Source organism: Cygnus atratus, chromosome 5, assembly GCF_013377495.2.
Source record: "Cygnus atratus isolate AKBS03 ecotype Queensland, Australia chromosome 5, CAtr_DNAZoo_HiC_assembly, whole genome shotgun sequence".
In the NCBI taxonomy this organism is placed as follows: domain Eukaryota; kingdom Metazoa; phylum Chordata; class Aves; order Anseriformes; family Anatidae; genus Cygnus; species Cygnus atratus.
In genome coordinates, this window is record NC_066366.1 from 24835128 (window position 1) to 24858087 (window position 22960).

General features: G+C 38.5%; 1 protein-coding gene across 3 annotated transcripts in view; it reads left to right on the forward strand.

Annotated features, from left to right (window-relative positions):
* The first annotated feature begins 3397 nt into the window (after window positions 1-3397).
* Window positions 3398-22960, forward strand: part of CDIN1 (CDAN1 interacting nuclease 1) — a 125880-nt gene continuing 106317 nt past the window's right edge. For 2 of the 3 annotated variants that reach the window (XM_050710885.1, XM_035539343.2), the window contains exon 1: window positions 3399-3666. In XM_050710885.1, coding sequence (XP_050566842.1) covers window positions 3566-3666 — 101 coding nt within the window. In that variant the 5' untranslated portion in view covers window positions 3399-3565. Of the gene's footprint in view, window positions 3667-22960 lie in introns of all 3 variants that reach the window. The other variant, XM_035539342.2, reaches the window with a different exon arrangement.

Sequence of the window (22960 nt, forward strand, 5' to 3'; positions counted from 1 at the left end):
CAAACTGAACATACCATGGTTTGTTTCACAATACAATCACTTTCAGAAAGTATATTAAAACCTATGGATATAAATGAGATGATAAACTGAGGGTTCTCCTTGTTTATGAGGTAACAACTGTACCCTGTGGAGGTGTTTATTAGACCTGTTACAGATATAGTTGCTACCAAGTTAAGTGGAAGCATGCTCAAGTTTTTCTTGTAACACAAAAATGTAAAATAAGTGGAGCTACATTTCATAACAAAAGACACAAAATACGTCAAAAGACTGAAAAATACATGCAAGAACATACACCAAACTGAACGAAGTGAGAATATTACAAGCATTAGAAAATGGTAATAACCTCTCCAATCAGTTCTAAGTAAGATTCTAGTTTTACCGTGGTTTCCAACACTAACATATAAAAACAAACTGGAAAATACAAATGAATACTAGCCTTCTTTGCATCAATTTTGCTAGAGAAAGCAACATGGACCAGAGATTGTGCCTATGCAGAAATGGGGCGGGAAAGTAAAAAGACAGTTGGAAAGTCATAAAAATCAAATCAAAACTTTCACTTCAGGCATGAATTGATTGCCCATAATATCACACTATCATTATCTATTCTCAAAACACAGTGGTTTTAAGCTCTGTGGAGACTGATGAATAGTATTTGAACTCAGCTGTAAATCACACTCTGCAATCATCTTCTCAAGGTAATGGGGTACACCTGCTAATCACAGTTACAATTAATATAATAAGACACAACAAAACAAAAAAAATAAACAGACCAAGGCACCATTACTTACCCTTCTACACCAACTGTAGCTGACTCTGTACAAGCAACGACAGGTATCACTGCAAGTCCTCTGCCAGGTGTTTCACTCCAGTTCCCTGTCTTTGTTTTTTTCCCCTACAGTTTACAAGCCTTCTTTTCTTTTTTTCCCCATTTTTTTTTTCTTTAGATGGACTGGAACACAAGGCAAAAATTGGGAAGAACAGCTGCCAGGGACAGGCACCTAGGAAAAAATAAAAGAGCTAAGCAAGCACACAGCAATGCTTCCTGAGAATGCTCCCCCAGCACCCAACCATTTGTACATGACACTCCCTGAGCCAAAGGTAAATCTAAAGCTTTCGTGCAGTATTCTTCCCTCATGTATTTCATCCAGTTGCTTACTGGATTAATGCAACCTTCCATCATTCACAACATCTTACAATACAAATGCCCGCATATTAACTACACGTGGTCTAATCTTTGTTCTGTGTACTAAAATTGCAATGGCTGTTTAACTGATGGAGAAAAATATGCAATCAACTGTAGGAACATCTCATTTTTTTCTCATTGGAATTTTGAGCATTTCATTGGAATAATTCTGTACTAACTAATTTATGATAGAGTGACTTATGTTTTGCATGCAGAGCTTCCCATCTATGTTTTAAATATCACTGTAAATGCTTCTTTGAGATGAAAAGCAGTGGCTCCTATATCTGAGGGCTACTATCTCCTTACGGCAGCACGCTATTAGCTCATCTTGGTTTCAGTGAACCTTCATGCTAGAAGGTTATTTAGTTGTTTTTAAAATAATTTTGAAATCTACAAAACCTTGTTCTAGTACAAGAGTCTGTGAAGCATATCCAACACATATCTAATACACATATCAGACATTAATAGTTTGATCCATAAACTGGTAATTTTATACTACAGTTCTTCTAACCTATTCCACATCTGCATTCCAGACTGAAGTGTCATTGGATTAAAAATAATAACCAAGAACATGTACTACTGAACAAGGGAGATGAACAGAGAGAAACCTAGAAGTTATAGGTAGTAACATTACTGTTTTAAAAAACAATTTCACAACAAAGACAGTAGGATTTTTTTTTTGGGGGGGGGGGGACTACTATTTATTTGTTTCTTTATTATAACCTCATGGGCCTTTAAAGTGGCTATCATATAGAAAGGAACATTCCCCTTTGTCCCAAATACACGCACCTTATACTACCAAGGATACTACTTCACAGAGCTAAATAATGTATTTTTACATTAAATAATATTCTCCCTTAAAAGAATTATATTCTGTCAATTTCACATATTATTTTTTGGTCTTTGAGTAAGGGATGGAATCTATAGTTTGGCTTACAAAATGGAATATCTGTAAAATGGAATCTTATAATTTGGCACTGACTTTTCTTTTACTGTGGGGCAACTAATGAGCTTCAAGCATTTATATTTAGGCCATAGTTCCGGAAGCTCCCATGAAAACTCCTTATAGCGGCCTTCCAGTACCTAAAGGGAGCCTACAGGAAAGCTGGGGAGGGACTCTGTCAGGGAGTGCAGTGATAGGACAAGGGCTAATGGCTTTAAACTAAAAGAGGGTAGGTTTAGAATAGGCATTAGAAAGAAATTCTTTACTCAGAGGGTGGTGAGGCACTGGAACAGGTTGCCCAGAGCCGCTGTGGATGCCCCATCCCTGGAGGTGTTCAAGGCCACGCTGGATGGGGCTTTGGGCAACCTGGTCTGGTGGGAAGTGTCCTGCCCATGGCAGGGAGGTGGAGCTGGATGGTCCTTAATGGCCCTTCCAACCCAAACCATCCTGCAAGTCTGATTCTGTTTGAAATCTTAAAGTTGGGACTCCAAGTCACATAGATTTAGCAATAATGTAGCCTGGATATGGCTCATGAATGTGATCCAATCGAAACTAAAGAGAATACTCATATTTGTTACTCTAATGCATAGTTAACTTACTTCATAACATCCAGCTTACATATGTTGCTAACAAAAGGAGGTTATCTATTTATTTGGTATTATTTTTTAAAAGCAAGCACAGAAATTCAGGCTTGCAATGTGCCTACTGGTATTTAATGAGTCACCATCCCTGTAAGTGTTCAAGGAAAGGTTGGACCTGGTGCTTAGGGACATGGTCTAGTGGGGTGATATTGGTAGTAGGGTGATGGTTGGACCAGGTGATCTTGAAGGTCCCAATCCCTGTTAGGACCTGCAGTTGCAGCGTCACCATGTCAACTCTTTTTTCTTTTCTTTTCTTTTCTTTTCTTTTCTTTTCTTTTCTTTTCTTTTCTTTTCTTTTTTTAACCAGAAGTAGGAGAAACAGCAGTTTCCAAGCGACTTTTGCAAAGGGCCTTGAAATTTTTACTTGAGAACAGCAGGCCGCGGCCCAGCTTCCCCTGCTTCGCCCTCCGAGCCCAGTGCCCCCGGCCGCCGGCGGAAGCTCCGTGCCGGCACGGCGGGCCTGGGGCCGGGGCCGGGGCCGGGGCCGGGGCCGGGGCCCGGCGCCTTCCCCTGGCGGCCGGGCGGCTGCGCAGAGCCGAGCGGCGGGCGCAGGATGGCGGCCGCCTTCCTCTCCCCCACCTCCGGCCCGGACGGGCCCGGCCCCCCCGCTCCGCCCCGGGCCGCGGGGCGGGGCTGGGGGCGGTGGCGGCAGCCGGCGGCGTGGTGCGCTCTGCGGGCTGCTCGGGAAGTGCCCCCCCGGGGCCGCCGCGACCCCCGGTGGCGCTGTGCCTCCTGCCTCTCCCCGCCCCGCACGGCCGCGCCGCTCGGAGCCCCGGCGGCGGGGAGGCGGTGCGAGGCATGAAGCTGAGCAAAGCCCAGTACGATGAAATAGCGCAGTTCCTGGGGCACGTGCAGCCCACCCGGCAGAGCCTGCGGAAGCTGAAGGAGAAGTTCCCTAGGTAAGTGCTCCCTGCCCTCCGCCGCGGCACCCCCCGGCGCGGGGCGGGCGGCTGGGGCCCGGTTGGCGGCCTGCGGGCTCGGCCGAGGGGCCGCGGGGGGCCGCGCCGCCAGCCCCGGCCCGTGCCTCCAGTTTCAAGCCCCCACACGGTACCAAGTCACTGGGACACGCACACCTGCACCGACGGCGACGCACAGGGCTCTCCAGGACCCGAAATGTTAGGCTATGTTATGTAGGTAGAGTGTGCTTCTTCCCCTGGCTGCACCTTCAAATAAAAGCTCTCATGGGGGTCCAAAGCGCCTGGCACGTCTCGTTACACACACCAAGCATTAGGACTCGGGGCCTTTCCTCTCTGGGTGATACCAAGGGAGGAGGCTGGCCTGGGGTGCTGCTTCCCTCGTGGCAAAGGGAAATGGGGATTTTGGACCTTTTTGGACCTCTTACATCATGCTGATATCTGTTCAGTTGAAGGCTGGAAGAGATCAGCAGCTTGCACGTGACCGTTCATCTGCTTTCTCATGCGAACTGCACTCAGGATTGTCAGAGACATGCCAAAATGACCACGGGCTACTGTGGAAGGTTGTACGTGTCAGGATGTGCTTTATGCAATGAGCTTCATTTCTAAAATTTGCTTGCTACTGATAATAACAACAGTTGTAAAGGGCATGTTGTAAAAGGCACATTGCAAGAGAAAGTTCAGTAATGCCAAATTGGATAGAACTGGACAGGAATCCAAACTGGATTCCATTGGGAAACATGTAGCACTACCTTTAAAATGCACCAGAAACAATACAGAAAACCTCACTTCCTTAGATATTCTACTGCTCTGGTGAGAGGTGGAAATAAATAAATAAAAATCATTCACATGCTTCCTAAGCAAGCCTTGCTAGTCTTATGACAGGTGTGATTGGGGAAACTGCCTGTGTGTAACTTATAGTAAGTGGATAAAGAGCCAACACTAACTTAGGCTTTTAAACTGTCTAATGAAATCTTTTCATTTTTCAGGAAAGTACTGTAGTTAAAAATCAAGCTGAGGCATTGACCCTGTTGTAGAGAAGAAGTGATGATGAAGCAAAATGGTTGGTTCAGTGAGCACATTGAATTGCGTTGCTGGGAACCCAGCTCAACTTGCACAGTACTTCTGCAGCTTGGGAAATCACTTACTGTGACAGCACATATCTGAGGAGTGTACACTTGGTGTTACCACTTTGGTTGTAATGAAACTAGAAGGGAGTTTGTGCACATGTATGCGTGCATACATCCACACGCACAGGCACAATATTCTCTTTTTTTAGACTCCTTTTAAAGCTGTCTTGAAAGACAGTTAGAATTTGGGGTGGTTTGCCAAGTCAGTCACTGTGTGTAGGAACCTGCTGACAGTATCCACAGAAATGAGCACTTCTAATAGAGAAAAAATATTTGTCAGAGAACTACCAGGCCTTTCTGCTGATACCTTATACTTCCCAGTGCATCCCTTTGATGCTGCAAAACATCCATTGACTCCTCAGTTTCAGAATTTGATTACTCCTGGAAAAACCAAGTACTAATAACAGAACATGGAATTGCACGAGGGAAAAAATTATGCTTTTTCTAAACCAGCTGGCTTCAGATGTGGCAAATGCTGTAAAGCAGAGGTTAGCTATAATTATTTCTTCCATGATTTGCTTGCATGGAATACTGTTACGTTGTCACATGTTAGGAGATCAGAATGTCCTATTACGGAGTTTCTGCTTTTAGGCCTCTCCTGAGTTTTGTTTCCCCATCCTGAGAGAAAGATAAAATTTTCTGTTTGAATGATGGGTACAAGATTTCATCTCATCTGCTACTTTAGTCACGGAATTGCTACCTCTTCAAAATGTCTGCTTTAAGTGTATTTTGAGGAAGTTGCAGTTTCGTTCTTCTGCAAGTCTCCTATCTGTGAATGGCTCAGCAAGTGATGTTTATTTGTTGTCCTTTTGTTTATTTTTCATAGTAGGGCAGATGCCAAAAACCATCAGAGGAAAAAGTCTGAAGTAGCAAAATCTGTTGGGATAGCAATTTTGAGTTGCAGTTAAAAATTTAGAATACATTCAAACACCACTGCTGGCCTTTGCAGCAAGGGAGATGTATTGAAATAGATGCGTGTTATGATGTGAAGAGTTGGTACTCTCTGTAAAAATTATGTTGTAAAAGAGGCTGCCTGGAGAGATGTGTAAAGTTGTTTGCCATCCCGAGTGCTTATTTGGAGGCTCTTTCAAGTTATCTGTTTGATAACTTTGTAGCTTATATTTTCTGTATAAAATTTCTTATAATCTAGAACCTGTGTCATTCTCTTCAGGGATAAGGAGTTTAGCTGGACTTCTTTGCCTTTTTTTTTATTATTATTATTCAAAACAGAATAGAACCCTAACTTTCTAATTCAGTCTTTTAAAGAAAACGTTCCAGAATATATCATGGTGCTTGCAGTGGTATGAAGGTGTCCATAAGCAGTTTGTCATTACTAAGGGTCACTGGTTCAAACTAGGAAGTACATCCAGAAAAGCTGCTTTCACCTTGCACGTTCATTCGCAGGAAGGATCAGTATTCCACTGAGAGCACAGTAAATAAGTTGACAGTTTTCAAGTATTTGTGGTTCCTACTGCTTCACAGATCCTGAGAGTCTTTGGATTTCTGCATTAATTTGCTCAGGCTTTTTTTTTTTCTAATACTGTCTTATCTACTAGATCCTCTCTTGCCTATTGTGCTTCTTGACAGCCCACAGTTTTCTCTCCCTTTTTGTATAAGGTCAAAGTATGTTTCGTATTTTGTTATGGGTCAGCAGTTGTTCTACAATTTATCCCTAAGAGTGATCTGTAATTTCCACAAAGTTATTGCCACAATTTAGTGTGTATAAGTATGCTGTGTAGTGACTACCAACATGATCTGTAATTCTGCATTTATAAGTATCTTTATAACAGCATTCATACTTTCTTCTTTTTACAAACCCATAATGTTACAAAAAAAACAGATTTAGTGTAATTTCCAAAATAGAAACTCAGAAATCAAATTCCCTTTCTTTTTCTGTTAGTGCAGCATTTGTGTTCCATATCTGACTATTTGTTTGTTTTTGAGGTATTGGTTACACGCTTAGCAGTTGTCTTTCAACTTTAACATTCATGTTTATGTTCAATGTGTTCGTGTTTAACAGCAGGATTTGGGGATGATACGAGGATTATTGAAATGGAATTTTGTCTGCTAAGTATGACAAATCTCTGCCACTACTGGATGCAGTTCATTTGAGCTTCTTAACATATACAGCACTGGGCTGCTAATTCTGAACGCTTTGTGTTGTGCTTTTCTAAAGAGCGCCAGCTTTCCTGCTTTGTTTCTCACCTGGTTATTTACTGGCTAGTAATTTGTGTTTTCCTTTGTAACTTCTGCATTTTATTCTTCTACTTTCTCTTTAGCCATGAACTGATGTTCATCTGTGATAGTATTTTTCTCAGTGAGACGTAATGTCTGAATTGGATTGCCCATTGTAGGGCTTGTAGGGCATTGCAATAAATGATCTGAAAAGGTTAGAATCTCATTTCCTTAGCACTTGTTTTTTCTCTTTAAAATTGCAGGTAGAAGTAGAATCAGTAGAATCTTCTCCATAAAATCACCTTAGTGTTACCTATCTATGGTGACAAGATTTAGGTTAGACCTTTAAACTTACTATTTTCAAGTACCATTTTAACTTGCCTGGGAAAGTCCAGCTTCTAAGAGTTTGATTCATACCCAAGTTGTATTGAGTGTAGTTGTTTCCAGGGGGGAAAAAACAGTCAAAAACCTCAGTTTTTCTGAATATGGGAGAATGTGTAATTAATTTCTCTTTGAAAACTTTTCCTGAAGTTCCTACCAATAGAACATGATTGATAAATAACTGGACCCTACTCAAATCTGTACCTTGTACAATATTTTGCTCTCTTAGGTATCCAATTCTGATGGAATTTTACAGTTTTCTTGCTAGAATCTTCTGTCTTCTGCCAATATTTCTAAGGGTGTAAGGTTTGCTGACCCAGTTCATTAAGAGTACTATCTTGGTTTTTCTTACACAAAGTTTTTCCTGGTTTGATTCTGTTCTATGTAAGTCTGAGTTTCTTACACTGTTATGTCTGATTTAGGGATTCCAGGAACTTTCTGACAGTGCCAGTTGTCTCAGTAGTCTTGCTTTCTTTTAGAGATGACTTTTCTGAGTCTTTGCATTGAACTATTGTGAAACATATTTCAGTTCATCTAGGAGTGCTGTATTCTTCCATACCACAGTTAGTGTTGTCTGTATTGTTTCTCTTCCTTAGTTATAAGTTGTTAAACAAACTTAGTGCTTCTAGCCTGACTTCGTTTTCAGTGCCTCCACTTTTATTCCTATATAAGAAGCATTCCTTTTTGAGCCCCTCTGAGTGCAAACTATGTTTATAGGGAGTTTCAAAGTACTAGGATTTCAAACTATTAGAATTTATAGCAGCTGCTCTGTGCAAGTCTTCACTTGCTACCTTTTCATCAGTGCATCTGTGTCAAGATGTACTGTTCTGCTTGTGCCCCATCTGTAAAAGCTTCCTTCTTGGTGATAAGGATGAGCATTTCTTACAGCAGAAACGTAAGGGAAGCTTACCAATAAGCAAGGGGACTAAACTGCGTGTAAGCAAGAGAAAAAGGTGATATGCTGGGTCAGAGTGGATTTTGGCCTTTTTTAAAGTGTGGTTATTTGGTTTTAACATACTTCACACCAGGCCTGGGAAGTGCCCCAACAAGATTTGTTATTTAATAATGTGTCTGCATGGTAATGCCTCACAATGTAAATTAGAAAATATATTGTTTATTATTTGCTTGATTTTATCATCTTCTTAATGATGGTTCATACTGAAACAAAGGCCCTTAAAGAATTTTAAACGTATGACATCCAAACCAGCCAAACTTTTGATCATTTAAGACTCAGTTAACATCTACAACTACCTCAAAGGACGTTGTAGCAAGGTGGGGATTGGTCTCTTCTCCCAGGCAACAAGCAATAGGACAAGAGGAAATGGCCTCAGGTTGCACCAGGGGTGATTTAGGTTGGATATTAGGAAAAATGTCTTCACTGAAAGGGTTATGAAGCATTGGAACAGGCTGTCCAGGGAAGTAGCTGAGTCACCATCCCTGGAGGTATCAAAAGATGTGTAGATGCAGTGTTTAGGGACATGGTTTAGTGGTGGACTTGGCAGCGCTGGTTAGCAGTTGGACTTGGTGATGTTAGAGGTCTTTTCCAACCCAAATGATTCTGTGATCTTTTCTTCCTCTTTCTCCACTGTCATTGTTGCCTCCTTTTGGGTTCTAGAGTTGGTGATAGATATGTTTTTCCTCTTCCAGCTGGTTTTATTTACAAGGAAATATATTATCTTTTCATGAACAATTTCATTCCTCCTTTATGCTGCTGCTGCTTAGTACAGACAAGCGCACAATGGTTAGGGTATGGAACAGGAAGGTAGAACTGTTGCCTGTTTTTTTCTGTGTTTTTCTTTCTTTCTGTCTCTGGATTCTGGTGCCTGCTCTAAAGGAGCCTGGAGATTGAGTCAAGGTAGAAGGAGAATTCTCTGTTCCCTGCTGTAATGTTCCTTGGAGCTTTTGTTCCAGGAGGGAGGACTGGCAGTGAAGCTTGAGAGCAGAGGGCAGCTGGCTGTCTAGGTGGCTTTCAGAGCTCTGTGCTCTGTATATACAAGCTCAAGTGTATTAGACAATGAAATCTTACCTGTGGGCAGCCAACCTACTGGTGTGTGAGAAATCAGTTACGCTCTCTTCTGTCTGAAAAGGCTGTCATCGCAGCAAAACTGACATAATTTAGCAGTTTCCCTGCAACCTCTGCTCTTGCTCTTCTGAATGGTAGGTAAATTATTTTGGAAAGCAGATGAACAGTGTTCGGTCTACAAGCATTTATCAAGCAATTCTCATTTAGAAAGTTGCCTTTGTGCCCATGAGAGCTAACAACATTTATTTCTTAAAACAAAGGCATAGGTTAGGCTCCCTCTGCTTTTCTGTATTCTCACGAATTGTAATAATAAAATCTCACTAACCACCTCCTTGATTTCAGTAGACCAGTTCATGAGGGAGAAGAAAGTGGAATTTAGTGGCGATGCAGAGACTTGGAGACTTTCTTTTATGTTAAACCTAAGAGGAAAGAAACATTTTATACTACCGTTTGGTTTTGCCTATTACATGTAGCAAAAGCCTAATATAATTCAACCTTTGTTATGTTCTTGAAGCTACATTTAACCTTACATGTAAGCAGATTGATAATAAGAGATGGGAAGTGGACTTGGCTTGTTATTTGAAAAGCAAATTAACAATATACAGGTTTTCAGAAATGACCTACAATAAAATGTAGCATGATGAAAATGTTCTTAGAGCAAAATACAAATTTATAAAGTAATTATGTGGCCTTTGAATTGATAGTGTTCCATTTGGAAATATACTCTTGCTATTTGAAGCCTTGATGTCAGATCGTGATCTGTATTTTGGTAAGATATTACAGTTTTGGTAGGATGAACCAGACCGCAGTACAGGTTTTCTGTTTTCACTGTAAATGCCAGTGCACGAGCCTTAGAGGCTTTGTAACTGGTTGGGTTTGGTGCATCATGCTGAAAAACTGTTTGGTTATGCTGTGGCCTTAAATAGGAAGGAGGCTAATTCTTCTCTGTGGTATGAAGTATTGCATCACAGAAATTAACTATATCGGCATATAACATAAGATAATTTAAAAGATGGCTATTGTTAACAGTAGATACTTTCAGAATGGGAAATGTAATTTTACTGAGGTTTGGTGTTCTCCAATAGCCTTAGATAGGATGTAGAAGGAAAATTCTTATGTTGGTATGGTTAAATTCTAAGCCTTAAGGGTGTGGATGCCTTCAGGATTTCTTTGGAAAGAAATGGAAAGGATTTTTGGGAGGATTGTTGACATGTTTTTGTTAGTTAAAGTGTAGATAGCATGTATAAGCATGTGCCAACATGAAATTAATTTTGAGGGAAGTACGATGTAGTTTTCTGTTACAATTTTTATTGTGTGTTTTTAGGTGTAATCATCCTCTTACAAGCATTCCCACATATATGGTTCATCCTAGTAAAATGCCAAGTTATTTTAAAGGTTAGCCTTGAAATTTTGATTGAAATGTGCAGCTGAAATTAAGGTTGTACTTTTTGAATTCTTGAGTACTAACTTTTTTTTTTTTCGTTTCTCTCTCAACCTTCTTCCCCTGCAATATAGGAGGTGCTACAATACAGGAGTCCAGTTCGTTCAAAAAAATAAAAAATAAAAAGGCGGAATAGAGCTTAACTACACTTGTGAAGTTCATATTGGCTGAGTAAAGTAAAAGTTTTTGGCCTTGAGGAATTTATTTAAACCATTTAGAAGCCAGTCCTATATCCTGTGAAGAACTGATGGTGAAATACAAGGATCGGAGGAGGTCTCTTAGAGCAGAAGTGGAAATGAGTTCTCTATAATTAAAAAATGTGCTCTGAATCTATTGTAGGTCTGTGTGTTAAGTGCTCTTGCTTAGTACAGAAGGAAAGAAAGAGGAAGAGGGGGAAAAAACAGAAAACAGGAAAAGAGAGAGAAGAGCAAAAAGAGAAAGAAGACAAAAGGGGGGGGGGAGGGGGGAGAACAGAGAAAGAAGAACCAAAAGGAAAAGAAAAGGAAATTGAAAGAAAATTAAGAAAGGAAAAGCAAGAAAAAAAGCAAGAGAGGGAGAAAGAAAATCCTTTTATATGTCAAAGCTGCAGGGTTTGTTTTTGTCACAATGTATGTTACTGTGTTGTTTCTTAAAGTTTAATTTGATTGTACTTTTTGCCACTTTACAAATGATACGGTAGTGATAATCAGCAGTAGAACAGAAGTGTAAATCCTGTAACACTACTGAGTATTTCATTCTAAAGCAAGATTGGTGTCATCAGAGAGACCAACAGATGTCTACAGATTTAAGGGCCAGATTACGGTTGTTGTTAAGTAAGGATGAAGTGGAAGTTTTAACACTGACCATATGTGCATTTTAATTGACTTGTGGACTTTAGAATACCTTTATACTCACGTTGCTTGTACAATGGACAATGATGGTAAAATGATAATTCTTGATTGTATTTTAGAACCAGTTCCTTACTGTGTCATTCTGAACTCTGCAAACAAGTCTAGGATAGAGTTTTATGAGCAGAGGGGATTTGGTACATCTGAGAGAAAAATATTTTATTCATGTATTGTTTTTTGGACAGTCATATTCTGGGCTATATTACAATGGCACAATAAATTGCTGAATACACTGTCTGCTGAATATGACCTCACCATGAAAAATTTGATGCATTAGAGTAGGAAAGGTTGGAATATATCAACCTTAGATGACAAGGGACTTTGAATTTTGACCTAACACAGATGACCTTTGTGTGCAATAAAAGTGAGTTTAATCTCCAGGTCAAGGTTGAGGTGAATGGTAGGGCAGCGTGGATTAGTTTGTGCTCGCTATGGCTGGATCACACCTGGCAAGCATGGAAATTCAAGGTCTCTGCATTTTAGAGTAACCAAATGCTTATTTACATAAAGTTTACCTATATCTATTATACCACCTTTGAAAACTGTGCTGTACCTTAAGACAACTAACTCTTCAGCAGGTGTAGGCTGATTCATTTGAAGCTCCATGTTTCAGAGTAAGAAGTGTGAGGTATGTATATTCTGCTCCTATAGATCATTGAATAGGTAAGCTAAATAAAATTTCTCCTCTAGCATGTAGATGAAAGAGTGTCAAGTATATTGCCTTGCTATGAAAAGGGAGAAATCTGGAAGCTTTATTTCTTTGACAGCTAACCTGTCTTTGGAACATCGGAAGTTTATTCCTAAGTGGCTTATCCTTTTAGGAGGAACACAATTAAGAGAGCTCTGATCTGTTTCACTAGGCAAATACAAAGAAAACGAGTCCTTTTGAGCGCTCCCTTGCTGTAAAAGGTATTTGATCAAAGAAGCTAAGTTACAAAATGTTTTGGGGGTTGTCTAGGTTACATAATAAAGATGTATAGATGAATTTAAATAAAAGATTGTAGTGTTTTATAGTAGTCACAAACAAAATCTGTCTTTTTAACTGGTTGGTGTTCCAGGAGTGCTATTTTACGAACACGCTCATGGTACATGCCCTGAATACTTGACACAGATAAGGGTAGCGATGGTGCTGTTGGAAGGAGGGGGGATGGAGGGAGTTCTCTTTAAATCAGCCAGGAAAAAAAAAAGTTTGAGACTAATGGAAAGAACCTCTACTCCTTTAATAGAGCCTGCAAAATATATTCTCCAGGACTGATCAGCTCTGAAGGCTCTGGAGGTTTGATGATTGGAATGGCAGGAAATCACGCTTTCAGGACATAACGAATTGACTAGGCCATCCATCATTTGTTAGCATGCGCTGAAACGCTGGGTTTGTGTGCAGAGGTCTGTGATTTAGTAAATACTTGGGAGATGAATAGAGCTTACACACAAGGGAAGATATTGCTGTCCTTCAGCAGCCTTAGACACAGATCCCTGCTGAGAAGGCCGTCTGACAGCAGCTCATCAGTAACTGGCCTGTCACAGTCAGTGATGCCCACCAGCCATCTCCAGTATATTAAATGCATTTTTAATATCTGCTTCAGTAGATTTAATGAAGAAAATTTAGTTTCCATACTCTGATCACTGCTTCTCCAAGTGTTTTAAAGCATTGACTGAAGCACTTCCAAGAAAGGAACTATGCTGATACCTGGAGGAGTTGATTGAAAATGAAAGTGAAACAGAACACAAACAGGAGTGCTATTATCCAGTTTCCTTAAAGCAAAACAAAAATGTTTGGAAAAAGCAGTGATCTTCTTAGAAACAATTGACCCTCCTGCAGAGGTACCTCATGCAGCATGCTGTACAGCAGCAGAGATGCAGTTCTGCAAAAGGTGTGTACATAGTGGTTCTGTTTAGTGTGGCTGGATTTGCCAAAAGGCATAATTGCATTTCCTAAGCTTTCAGTTGTTAGGTCTTGAGTCAGATCATCATTCTGTCAGGCTTTCAGAGTTCTCAAAGACAGTGGGTATGAATAGGAGGAATGGAACAGTAAATGTTTTCAATAATTCTGCAAATTACCTTAGATTTTGGGGGGGGGTTGAGCGTTTTTGCAAGGGATGCAGTTGGTGAAAATCATTGTAGCGTTCCATGGTATTGTTTAAACTGATGTAGGGTATAAATAATAAGATACATTGGAGAATAAAACTTCTGCTATTCTTATAACTTAGCAGACTCATTGAGAGTTATAAAATACCAACATTCTGTTTGAAAGGATCATAAGGAACTGTTTTTGTAACTCTGTACCAAATGATAAAATCTTTTGCTATCTATATATAGATAAACTTCATAGTTGTTTGAATTTCCTGGGAACTTTCAGAGAAAACTTCTGTTTACATGAAGGCAAGTATGTTGGTTTTGATTTTTTTAACGAGATTCAATGCTTATGATATGTACTTCAAGACAGCAAGACAAACAACTCGATTTTGTTGCAAACATCCATTTGAAACATTCACTTCTTGAGCTTTTTTTCCCTCAGGAATCCATTCTGTGTTCACAGAAGAGAAAGCAAGTGCTGAATGAGACCTATAAATTTGATTCTTGTATGTGTCAAAACAGTAATGTATTAAATGCATATTATTATAAAAATTTAAGACATGTCCTAAACACTTACATTTATATAACACATGGCAATATTAAATAATACATTTTCTTGTTAGCATCTGTTTGCTGTCATTGTTGGCAGGGCCTATGATTTATTACTTAAATTAATGACTACAACCATTTTGGTCCTGATGTATGCTCCTAAGCTTATCATACCACTTAATAAAATAACATATATGCTTTTACAAGAATCATTGTTTAATTGTTTATTCCTTTTAAGTTTGTGATGAAAATATCGTGTGTTTTTGCAATGTGAATGTCTCGGAAGATTGTATAATACTCCAAACTGAGTGAAATAATGACAGGGATTGATTTCACTAAGAATATGGATATGCTAACTGATCCCATTAAAACTCTTCTAAGACAAGCGTAATAATTTGTTACAAAAATAATTAAAAAAAAAAGAGAAAAGGTGTAGAAAAATAATTCTGTTTTCTTTCAGATACAGTGATTGTTCATTTGTTGGACTAATTGGTACCATACAAGTAGACTTCAAACTCCCGTTGGCATGCTTAGATTTCATGATCTATCATTAGTTTTAAACTTGTATTTCATGGAGTTCTTGTTGTCCATGGACTTCAAATGAAGAATTCAAAGTAAATGAACTTCTTGTCAGCAGGCTTAAAGTTGCCAAACAGGAATCTGCACCTCCTGTGGGAAAAGCATTCTGGTTTGGAAACCTGTTAGGTTGAAAATTTCTGTTTTGTCAGCAACTAAAGCATTTTTATTTATCTTTTTTTTTTTTTGTAATGTATGTATTTTTTAAATTCTAGTGTGTGACATTTTGAATGTGGTTATGATTTGAAGGGGATCCATTATCCTTCCAGTGCATGCCCTAAGATATCCAGTAGCCTGATGGATAATGACAGTCTCATTGCTTTATGCTGGAGATTTCTTGAACTTGAATCCCCTCCTTTATCTTTCTCATCTGGATAGGATATTTAAGCAGTTGTTGCTGTCTGTCTAAACTGGTGAAATGGCTTCAGGTCAGGATGTGGTGCTGAAGAGGATTTTATTGTTTGGGTGAATGTCCTCTGTTTGCATATGTGCATCTAGGCCCACAAGGTCTTGGAAGTGTTTGATATCCTTGATTCCCAGAGAGCTCCAGGAAGCTTCAATGCTGAAGAAAAATATCCGAAGATAGCACACGTTCTTCTTCCATAGAAAGCAGGATGTTTTCAAATATTTCGTTGAGTAAGACCTATGTGATACCTATGTGAACAGTAGTAGGTTGTGTAATGCAGCTTGCTGGAAACTGTTTTAAAGACGACATAGAAACTGTGACCAATATAGAGGTAATACTTCTGTAACTGAAGGGGTTTTCACGTGAATTAATACAAAATTGTCTTTTGGAGTTCCTCATTGTTATTGTGGACCCAGATGGTGATAATGGCACCATGTGTTTCTATTTTCATTTGTGGTTGGCTAGGAGGTGGCAGAACTTCCTATCAGTCCACTACTGATACTCCTACAGAAGAAAAGGCTACTGAACACTAGCCCTTTCCAACATTAATACAAAATGCATGTCAATCCGGCTGGCCTTCAGTTTTCAATACACAGGTGAGCAATGTGTCTTCCTAGACAAGGTCATTATCCCAGATACATAAAATATAAAAAAATCGAAATAACACACAAGCTAAATTTTTGCTTCTTAAAGAGTTTTAAAAGGAAGTTTTGTTTTGAACAGTTGACAGGTACTCCAGTGAGGCCAAGCAAGTTCGTTTCCAAATACAGTGTTTACTGACCTCATTGCAGCGAGTTATCTTACACAGAAAGATGTTATACTTTATCCTATTATTAGAAACAGGAAAGTTTAATTATTGACCAAAAAGAGAAGTCTTGACTACATTTTCATCTCATTTGTATTGTGTTCCTTTGACATCAGTGGTCTGAGAGAGAAAAAAGAAAATGGCTGTTTACAGGATAAATGCATGATTTTAGTCTGTTGGATTTTTTTTCGTAGCCTTATCCATCTGTTTGGTATGCCCTCTAAGTGATTTTTAAAAAAAAAAAAACAAATCCTGTTGGTTATTCAACAGCTACTATCCACAAGCTTCCAGCTTATGCTTTTTGTTTGAATTTACTATTTACAGATGGACCTCACTAGTGACTGACGATCATTTTTATACATGATTGTTTTTGTGGTTTTGAGGTTTCTAGATAGAGTTTTTGTCCATTTATCTAGTCATATTTGTCTGCAGTTCTAACATTTTCAGTCTCAGTAATTGAAAAATACTATTCAAATGTTTCAGCTACTTTGAGAAATTAATATATTTCTGTGTAGACTGGTTGGGGGAGGGTCAGCATTTATTACATGGTAATCATTGGCTTTAATTTATTTTGTAATTCTTAGCTTTTTAGTCTCCTCACCACGGATAATATATCAGTGGAACTTTGCATTAGTGGATCGGGATGTATACTGAAATAACCAGTTAAAATTATTAAAATATGCAGTGGAAAGCAACGTGCTTAGTTTAATGTGCTTCTGAATATTAAATGCAAGTAAAATGGTATATAGACGTGGAGCCATTTGTTACATTTTAGTATATGAAGCAATAGCTCTGTAAACCTTAACCTCATAATTTTGCAAGTTCCACTTTATCATGTAGCTGTAAAAGGTAATCAAAATAAATCATAGAAGATGAAGAAATATTTTCTAGGGCTTTCTGTAGGCTTTCAGAAGTGGAGCTTGATCCATGAAATTTTAGTAAGCGTATTAAATAATACAATATGATGTGCAACGTGTCAGGTCTGATAAATTATTTTGTATAGGACATTTATACAACATATGGTGAGCTGCTATGTGAACAGCTTAATGACTAAATTATGTTAATCTTCCTTGCCATATTTACTTTTCATTTAAAAAAATTGTGTTTTCAATTTTTGATTTTACTTTTTTGATCATGGGCAGATATAAGAAAGGTGTAGGTCATCTCCAAGAAACTGTGACAGTGATCCAAGGTTTCTCAGCTGTGCAGTGTACATAACACAGATGTTGGGAGAGTCATCTGTCAGCTATGCCTCTCCTACGGAGTTAAAGTTCTAGGGGGAAAAGAATTCGACACAGTGCTGTCACTGTTACATTTTCACAATAGAAGAGCATGCAAATATTCAACCTCCTGCTTAGCAGTAGTGCCCTGTCTAATGTCTGTGCTGGTTAGAATAAAAAAATAGTGGGTGCATCTAGGGCTCATAGATCTGACAAAGGTCATGCTATGCTGGGCATTTGAATTGGAAATTGTCTGGACTTAGATTTTATAAAGCTCCCACTGTTGTCGGGGAAAATTTCAGCAGGGTTTTGTCCCTAGAGAGGCCTCTTAGGCCCTTTTCTGTCCTATGAATGAATTTAGATGTGAGGGTTTCTCCTGCCTTAAAACTGTTAAGTTCATTTTGCATACATCCCCAGAGAGAAAAACTGGCAGATGCTTTTGTCTTGGAAGTGTTTAAAAGAAAACTGCAGAACAGGAACAAGGGAGAGAAGGGGCCTTGTGTGGAGTCCCAGAACATTTTGGAAATGGCCAATATGCAGTTTTCATCAGTACTAAGGCGGGGCGCAATATGGTGCCTGTAGCTCACTGGGGAATATGAATGTTGATTAAGCATACTCCCAGGCTTTGAAATCCTGAAAGCAGTGTCAGAATAATGGATGTTGAGCAAATGTCAAGCATTTGTTAATTTCTCTGTTATTTGGAGTTTATCTACCATGATCAATCAAATAAACTAGTGCTTCTCTGTTGTGGCATGTGTCATTGATATGGTGATTAGGTGGCTGGAGAGGCCTTCTGCCTTTTTTTGTTGTTTGTTTGTTTGTTACAGGTAACAGATTACATGGGAATGGCCATAACTTTAACTTAAAGATTTGTTTGTGGTTGGTTTAGTGGAAAGTGGTGCATTAACAAAATACTTTAGGGTACCAAGAGAAGCCAGATTTGCATATCAGCTGTGCTAACAATAAAATTCACTCTTTTTTTTTTTTTTTCTGGGCCTTAAAGCTTTACTGTTGCTGGGAAGGAGAAATTACTGGTAAGTGAAAGTTGATCGAAGAAACTGTTACTTAAAGGAGAAGTTTGAAAACAAAAGGTATCCACCCCAAATTAGTATTAGTCCACAGATTAGTCTCCTTCTTCCCTCTAAATCTTTGGTTTCTATAATATAGGTCTCAACACCCCTGGTTTTGGTTGGGAAGCTTTCAGGTGCCCTTTAGTTAAAAGTCGAGGGGATGACTCTCACCTTTTTGTAATAACATGCATTTTTTTTATAAGAGTATGTCAGATAAGCTGGTAGTTACTGACTAGCATACAGAAATGGAAACAGTCCAGTACAGAATATTTTTTCCTCCAGCTTCTCATTTGCCATTGTCTTCTGATATCCTAGTTCTGCTAATTTGCCATTATTAGGAATTAGGAAACATATAAAAACCTGAGAGTTAAATGTGGAGAACAAATTTAAAAAATAATCTGAAGGAAGAGAAGACACAGTGGCCTTTGCTGCTTTATCATTAATGTATTAGGACTTAAAAATGGGAGAGTGATAGGGTTGGGATGTTTTGTTTAGGCCCTTTTTAAAAACTGCTCAAAGGATGTTAATTGTCAAATTTCACTGAATTCTAGTGGAGTTTAGTTACGCTCCTCTCATGGATTTTTTTTTCCTAAGTCTGGTCCTTATGTGCTTTAATGCAAAGACAGCAATGTATATTTTTATTACGTTTTTGACAACTCCCAGAAATTTAAGAAGTGTCAGTGAGTCATGCCATATGACTTGATGCAGTTTGAGGTCATCTTTAGTTTATTTTAACACAGAGCAAATGTTTGATGTTGAACTAGTTTTACTTCTTCCATGGTTCCCACATATTTATTTACCAAGGCCTCTGGGCCCATTCTAAGACCAAGTCAGATTTTGGCGCTTATTGAAGGTGGTGCTCTACGGTGAACCTATGGACTGTTTACATCAGGGATGACTCCGTTCAGCTAGGGCATGGCATCAGAGTTCTGCTGGAAGCCCAGCCTCTGCGGCAACGCAGGAAGCAAAGCGTGTGATCCTTGTCCCCATTTTCAGAGTAGTACAAAGAACACGGAAAGGAAAGGAAAGGAAAGGAAAGGAAAGGAAAGGAAAGGAAAGGAAAGGAAAGGAAATTTTGATTGGTAGGAGTGGAAAAGAAGGGTAGAGAAGTGTTAGGGTAGAATAATGTAAAATTGCGATCACCTCTTGTCAGATGTTCTCTTATCACCTGCCAATGAATGCATTTGTCACAGTTCTAGATAGGCAGTTTTAAAAAGAATCCTGGATGGCCGCTAGTAAGAAGGAACAGCTGGATTTCCTTCTTAGTGCATTTTGCCATGTTTCCAGGGTTTACATTAGTTTATTCCCCCTATGTAAGCGATGCCCTCTAGTAAGCTATACGTGAGAGGCGTAATCAACCTTAAACTGGAAGACTTCAGTCTTGGAAAGACTGAAAGTAGGCTTTGTAAATATAGGCATGCATGCTAATATACCGTATAGATACACAACAAAGTACTGCACTGTCAGCGAGGTGGATAGGCAAGAATTATTCTGTGTTGATTTTTTTGTATGTGTATTATTATCAGTAACTTTTAAATGATAAACTTCAATACACTGTTTAGGGTATGAGAATAAAAACCTCAAGTGGACTAGTTATAAATGGGCTTATTTATTGCCTTAAATTAGTGTCATCACCCAAACTGGAATTTACTTACAACTGCACTTCTGTACAATCCATGTTTGATAGAGCTAAAATTCTTTAAATTATATCCCGTGTGAGAAACTTCAGGAAGATCCCGATTTGTTTAAGGAATTAACAATTTTTGATTGGGTTACTGGAAGCTTTTTTGACTTAAGGTGTTCACTTTTACCCTGGAGATAGCTGTGCAACAGTGTGTGTGCTTGACATGTGATGCATGCAAATGCTAAATACAGTAGCAGCATGAGGCAAGTGTCATTAACAGTAATTTATGTAATGAAAGCCACCTGGCTGTCTTCGTAATTAATTGCTTGTAAATAATAAATTTAAATATAATTTATAGTTTTCTAAATTTGATTATATATTTTTAGGAGCAAATTGTTTAAGGGTGTTTGGGGATTTATTTAGTTTCAAATTGGCACAGATATGCTTTTTACATACAGGCTAATTTTTTAAAATAAAATGAACAGTCTAATTAGCTTCAATTTGTCATTTACTAATAAAAATAGTTTTCTAAAATTAACTTAAAGCATTTATGGTTTAGGGACAATGTAGATTTGAAGAAAAAAGTTATAAAGTGGAATGATCCCTATTTTCCACAAATCAGAACACTTAAGATCGTAGTCTGAAAAACCTCTTTAGATGAGGTGTTGTACAATTTGACTTTTCTTGGGAGGAAAAGGAAGTAAGACAATAGTTACGTAAACAAAGTAAAGACAAAGAACATGAAACAAATATATCAAATACTTCTTTCCAATAACAGCCAACTAAGTCTGAATGTTATTTCAACATAAGGACTTTGGCCCTAGCGAGAGGGCAGGTAGAAAAGATGAGGGATAAATAAATCCCTGGCTTAATTTGCAGCTTCCCTGCCTTATCTGCTTGTTGAAGTCCATTGTAATTGCAGCTAGGTGCATGTTTCGTTGCACAGCTGTCATCAGGTAACCAAAACTTCTGTATTTCTGTCTGATGGAGCAGCATTTAGATTGTGGTACAAAGAGGAAAAAGTTCAAACTTGAAAACATGTTTTCTGTGTAGCCTTAACTGAAATAAATTGAATTTAAGTGTGGATGGTGTACATTTAAATGCAGCCAAAGCATTTGCAGAGGTTTTGCTTTTCTCTTTCAGTCTTTGCCTTGCCTCTATTTAGGGAGTATGTTCACTCCCTCTTTCCTGGCTGTTATGTTCCTGCTAAACTGAGGACATGGACAGAGCAAATCTGCTTATGTGGCATCATAATGTTAGTCTCAAGCTTTGCAGTTATTTTGTTTAATTTCTTGGATTTATTTCTGAGAAATTGTATTGGCAGAGTTAAAAGGAGAACATTAGTGAATAGCAGGAGAAGGAAATGGGGAGGAAAAGTCCTGAGATTATCAAACTGAAGGTGGGAGGCAAACTCTATTTGACTCCTCCTATCAGTTTCTTTTGTCAATGGGCTCCCTGACTAGATGATCAAAGGGTACCAGAGTAGTTCTGGTATGTGTAAGTTGAAAAGATTTGAAAGTCATTGAAGCCTTATGTCAGAATATTTGTCTAAGAGTTTTAATTTCATGTTCTAGCATTGACACTGTATTTTTAAACCTGTGTTGTGAATATCCTATTGTAGCAGATTCTGTTTGAAAAATGAACTTTACAAAGTAGCTTTATGTTTTTGTGGAAGAGACTTTACTTGAAGCATTAGTGGAAAAATATTTATTTACAGGGGTCTGTGTGTGTTTGCATTTAAGTAGGTTTCGAACATACTACAACACTAATATTTAATTCTGGAAAGAAAAATACAGACAATACTTTGTCAGAAATACTGTTCTGCTATTTGCTTACTAACATGATGAGACCAAAACGTAGTTTCTTTTCAATTGGAAATACCACTCCTCTGTTCCAGTGGTTTCAGAGTTCCATCTTCAGCCACAAAAGCTACCGCTGCTTATTCCCTCGCAAGGGGACGGTTGTTCGCACCGTGAGTGTACAGAAGCATATAGGAAAAAAGTGTCTTTCTCCTGACTTCTTTTTTTTTATTTTGGGGGCTAGATCAAAAATACCTTGTAACAATTAGAATATTGCATATTTTGAGTTAAACTTGTATTACTGCTGTGGAAAGTTAAGTTTTTTTGTTATTAATGAAATGAGGTGGAATTAAATTCTTTGGAGAGCAAGCGCTATGTTGTGAGCACTGCCTGTATTGATAATTGGTATTTACTTCTGCATTTTTTTTCACATCAGTTACAAATTGTTTGTTGTCTGCAGTTGTTTTAAAATATATTGGCTGTTACAACAGACACCAAAAAATGAGGTGTCTACAGGAAGAATTGGTGCCCTGTTCTTAAAGGAACTTGTAAGTCTTTCTAAATGAAAAATCATTCAAACAGTATCTAATACTGGCAATTTTCCTCTGTCTGCTGCTAGAACTTATTGGCCAACTAGGTCAGACATTATTAAAGTTCAAGTGGCCCAGTGGGAAAAGTAATGGCCTTATGCTACTATGAATTTTAAATGCTGCCATTTCTATGTATTGCACCATCATCTGTTCTTGCACATCACTAAATTGTATAGAAGTTGTGAGACCAACCAATGTCAAGGTCATAGAAGTGATGACTCTTCTGAAGTAGCCTTCTCGGAGCTTTGTCATACAGTTATTCTCAAAACCTTGGCTATAGGCAGCAAAGTTGTGTGCACATGCCTGCATTTAACCTTTTCATTATTCTTGGATATTGTGAACCTGCAATGTAGGAAGTCTTTTTCTGCAGACTCTTTATTTTTGGTTTTTATTTTTAAACCTACCAAAGCTATAAATCTGCAAAGACACTTTTTAGTATGTGATTCATATTTACATCTTCTGAGTCAAGCTGTTGTACAGTTTACAGTTTAATGACTGTGTCAGCTGTACCACAGGTACTTCTTATCTAT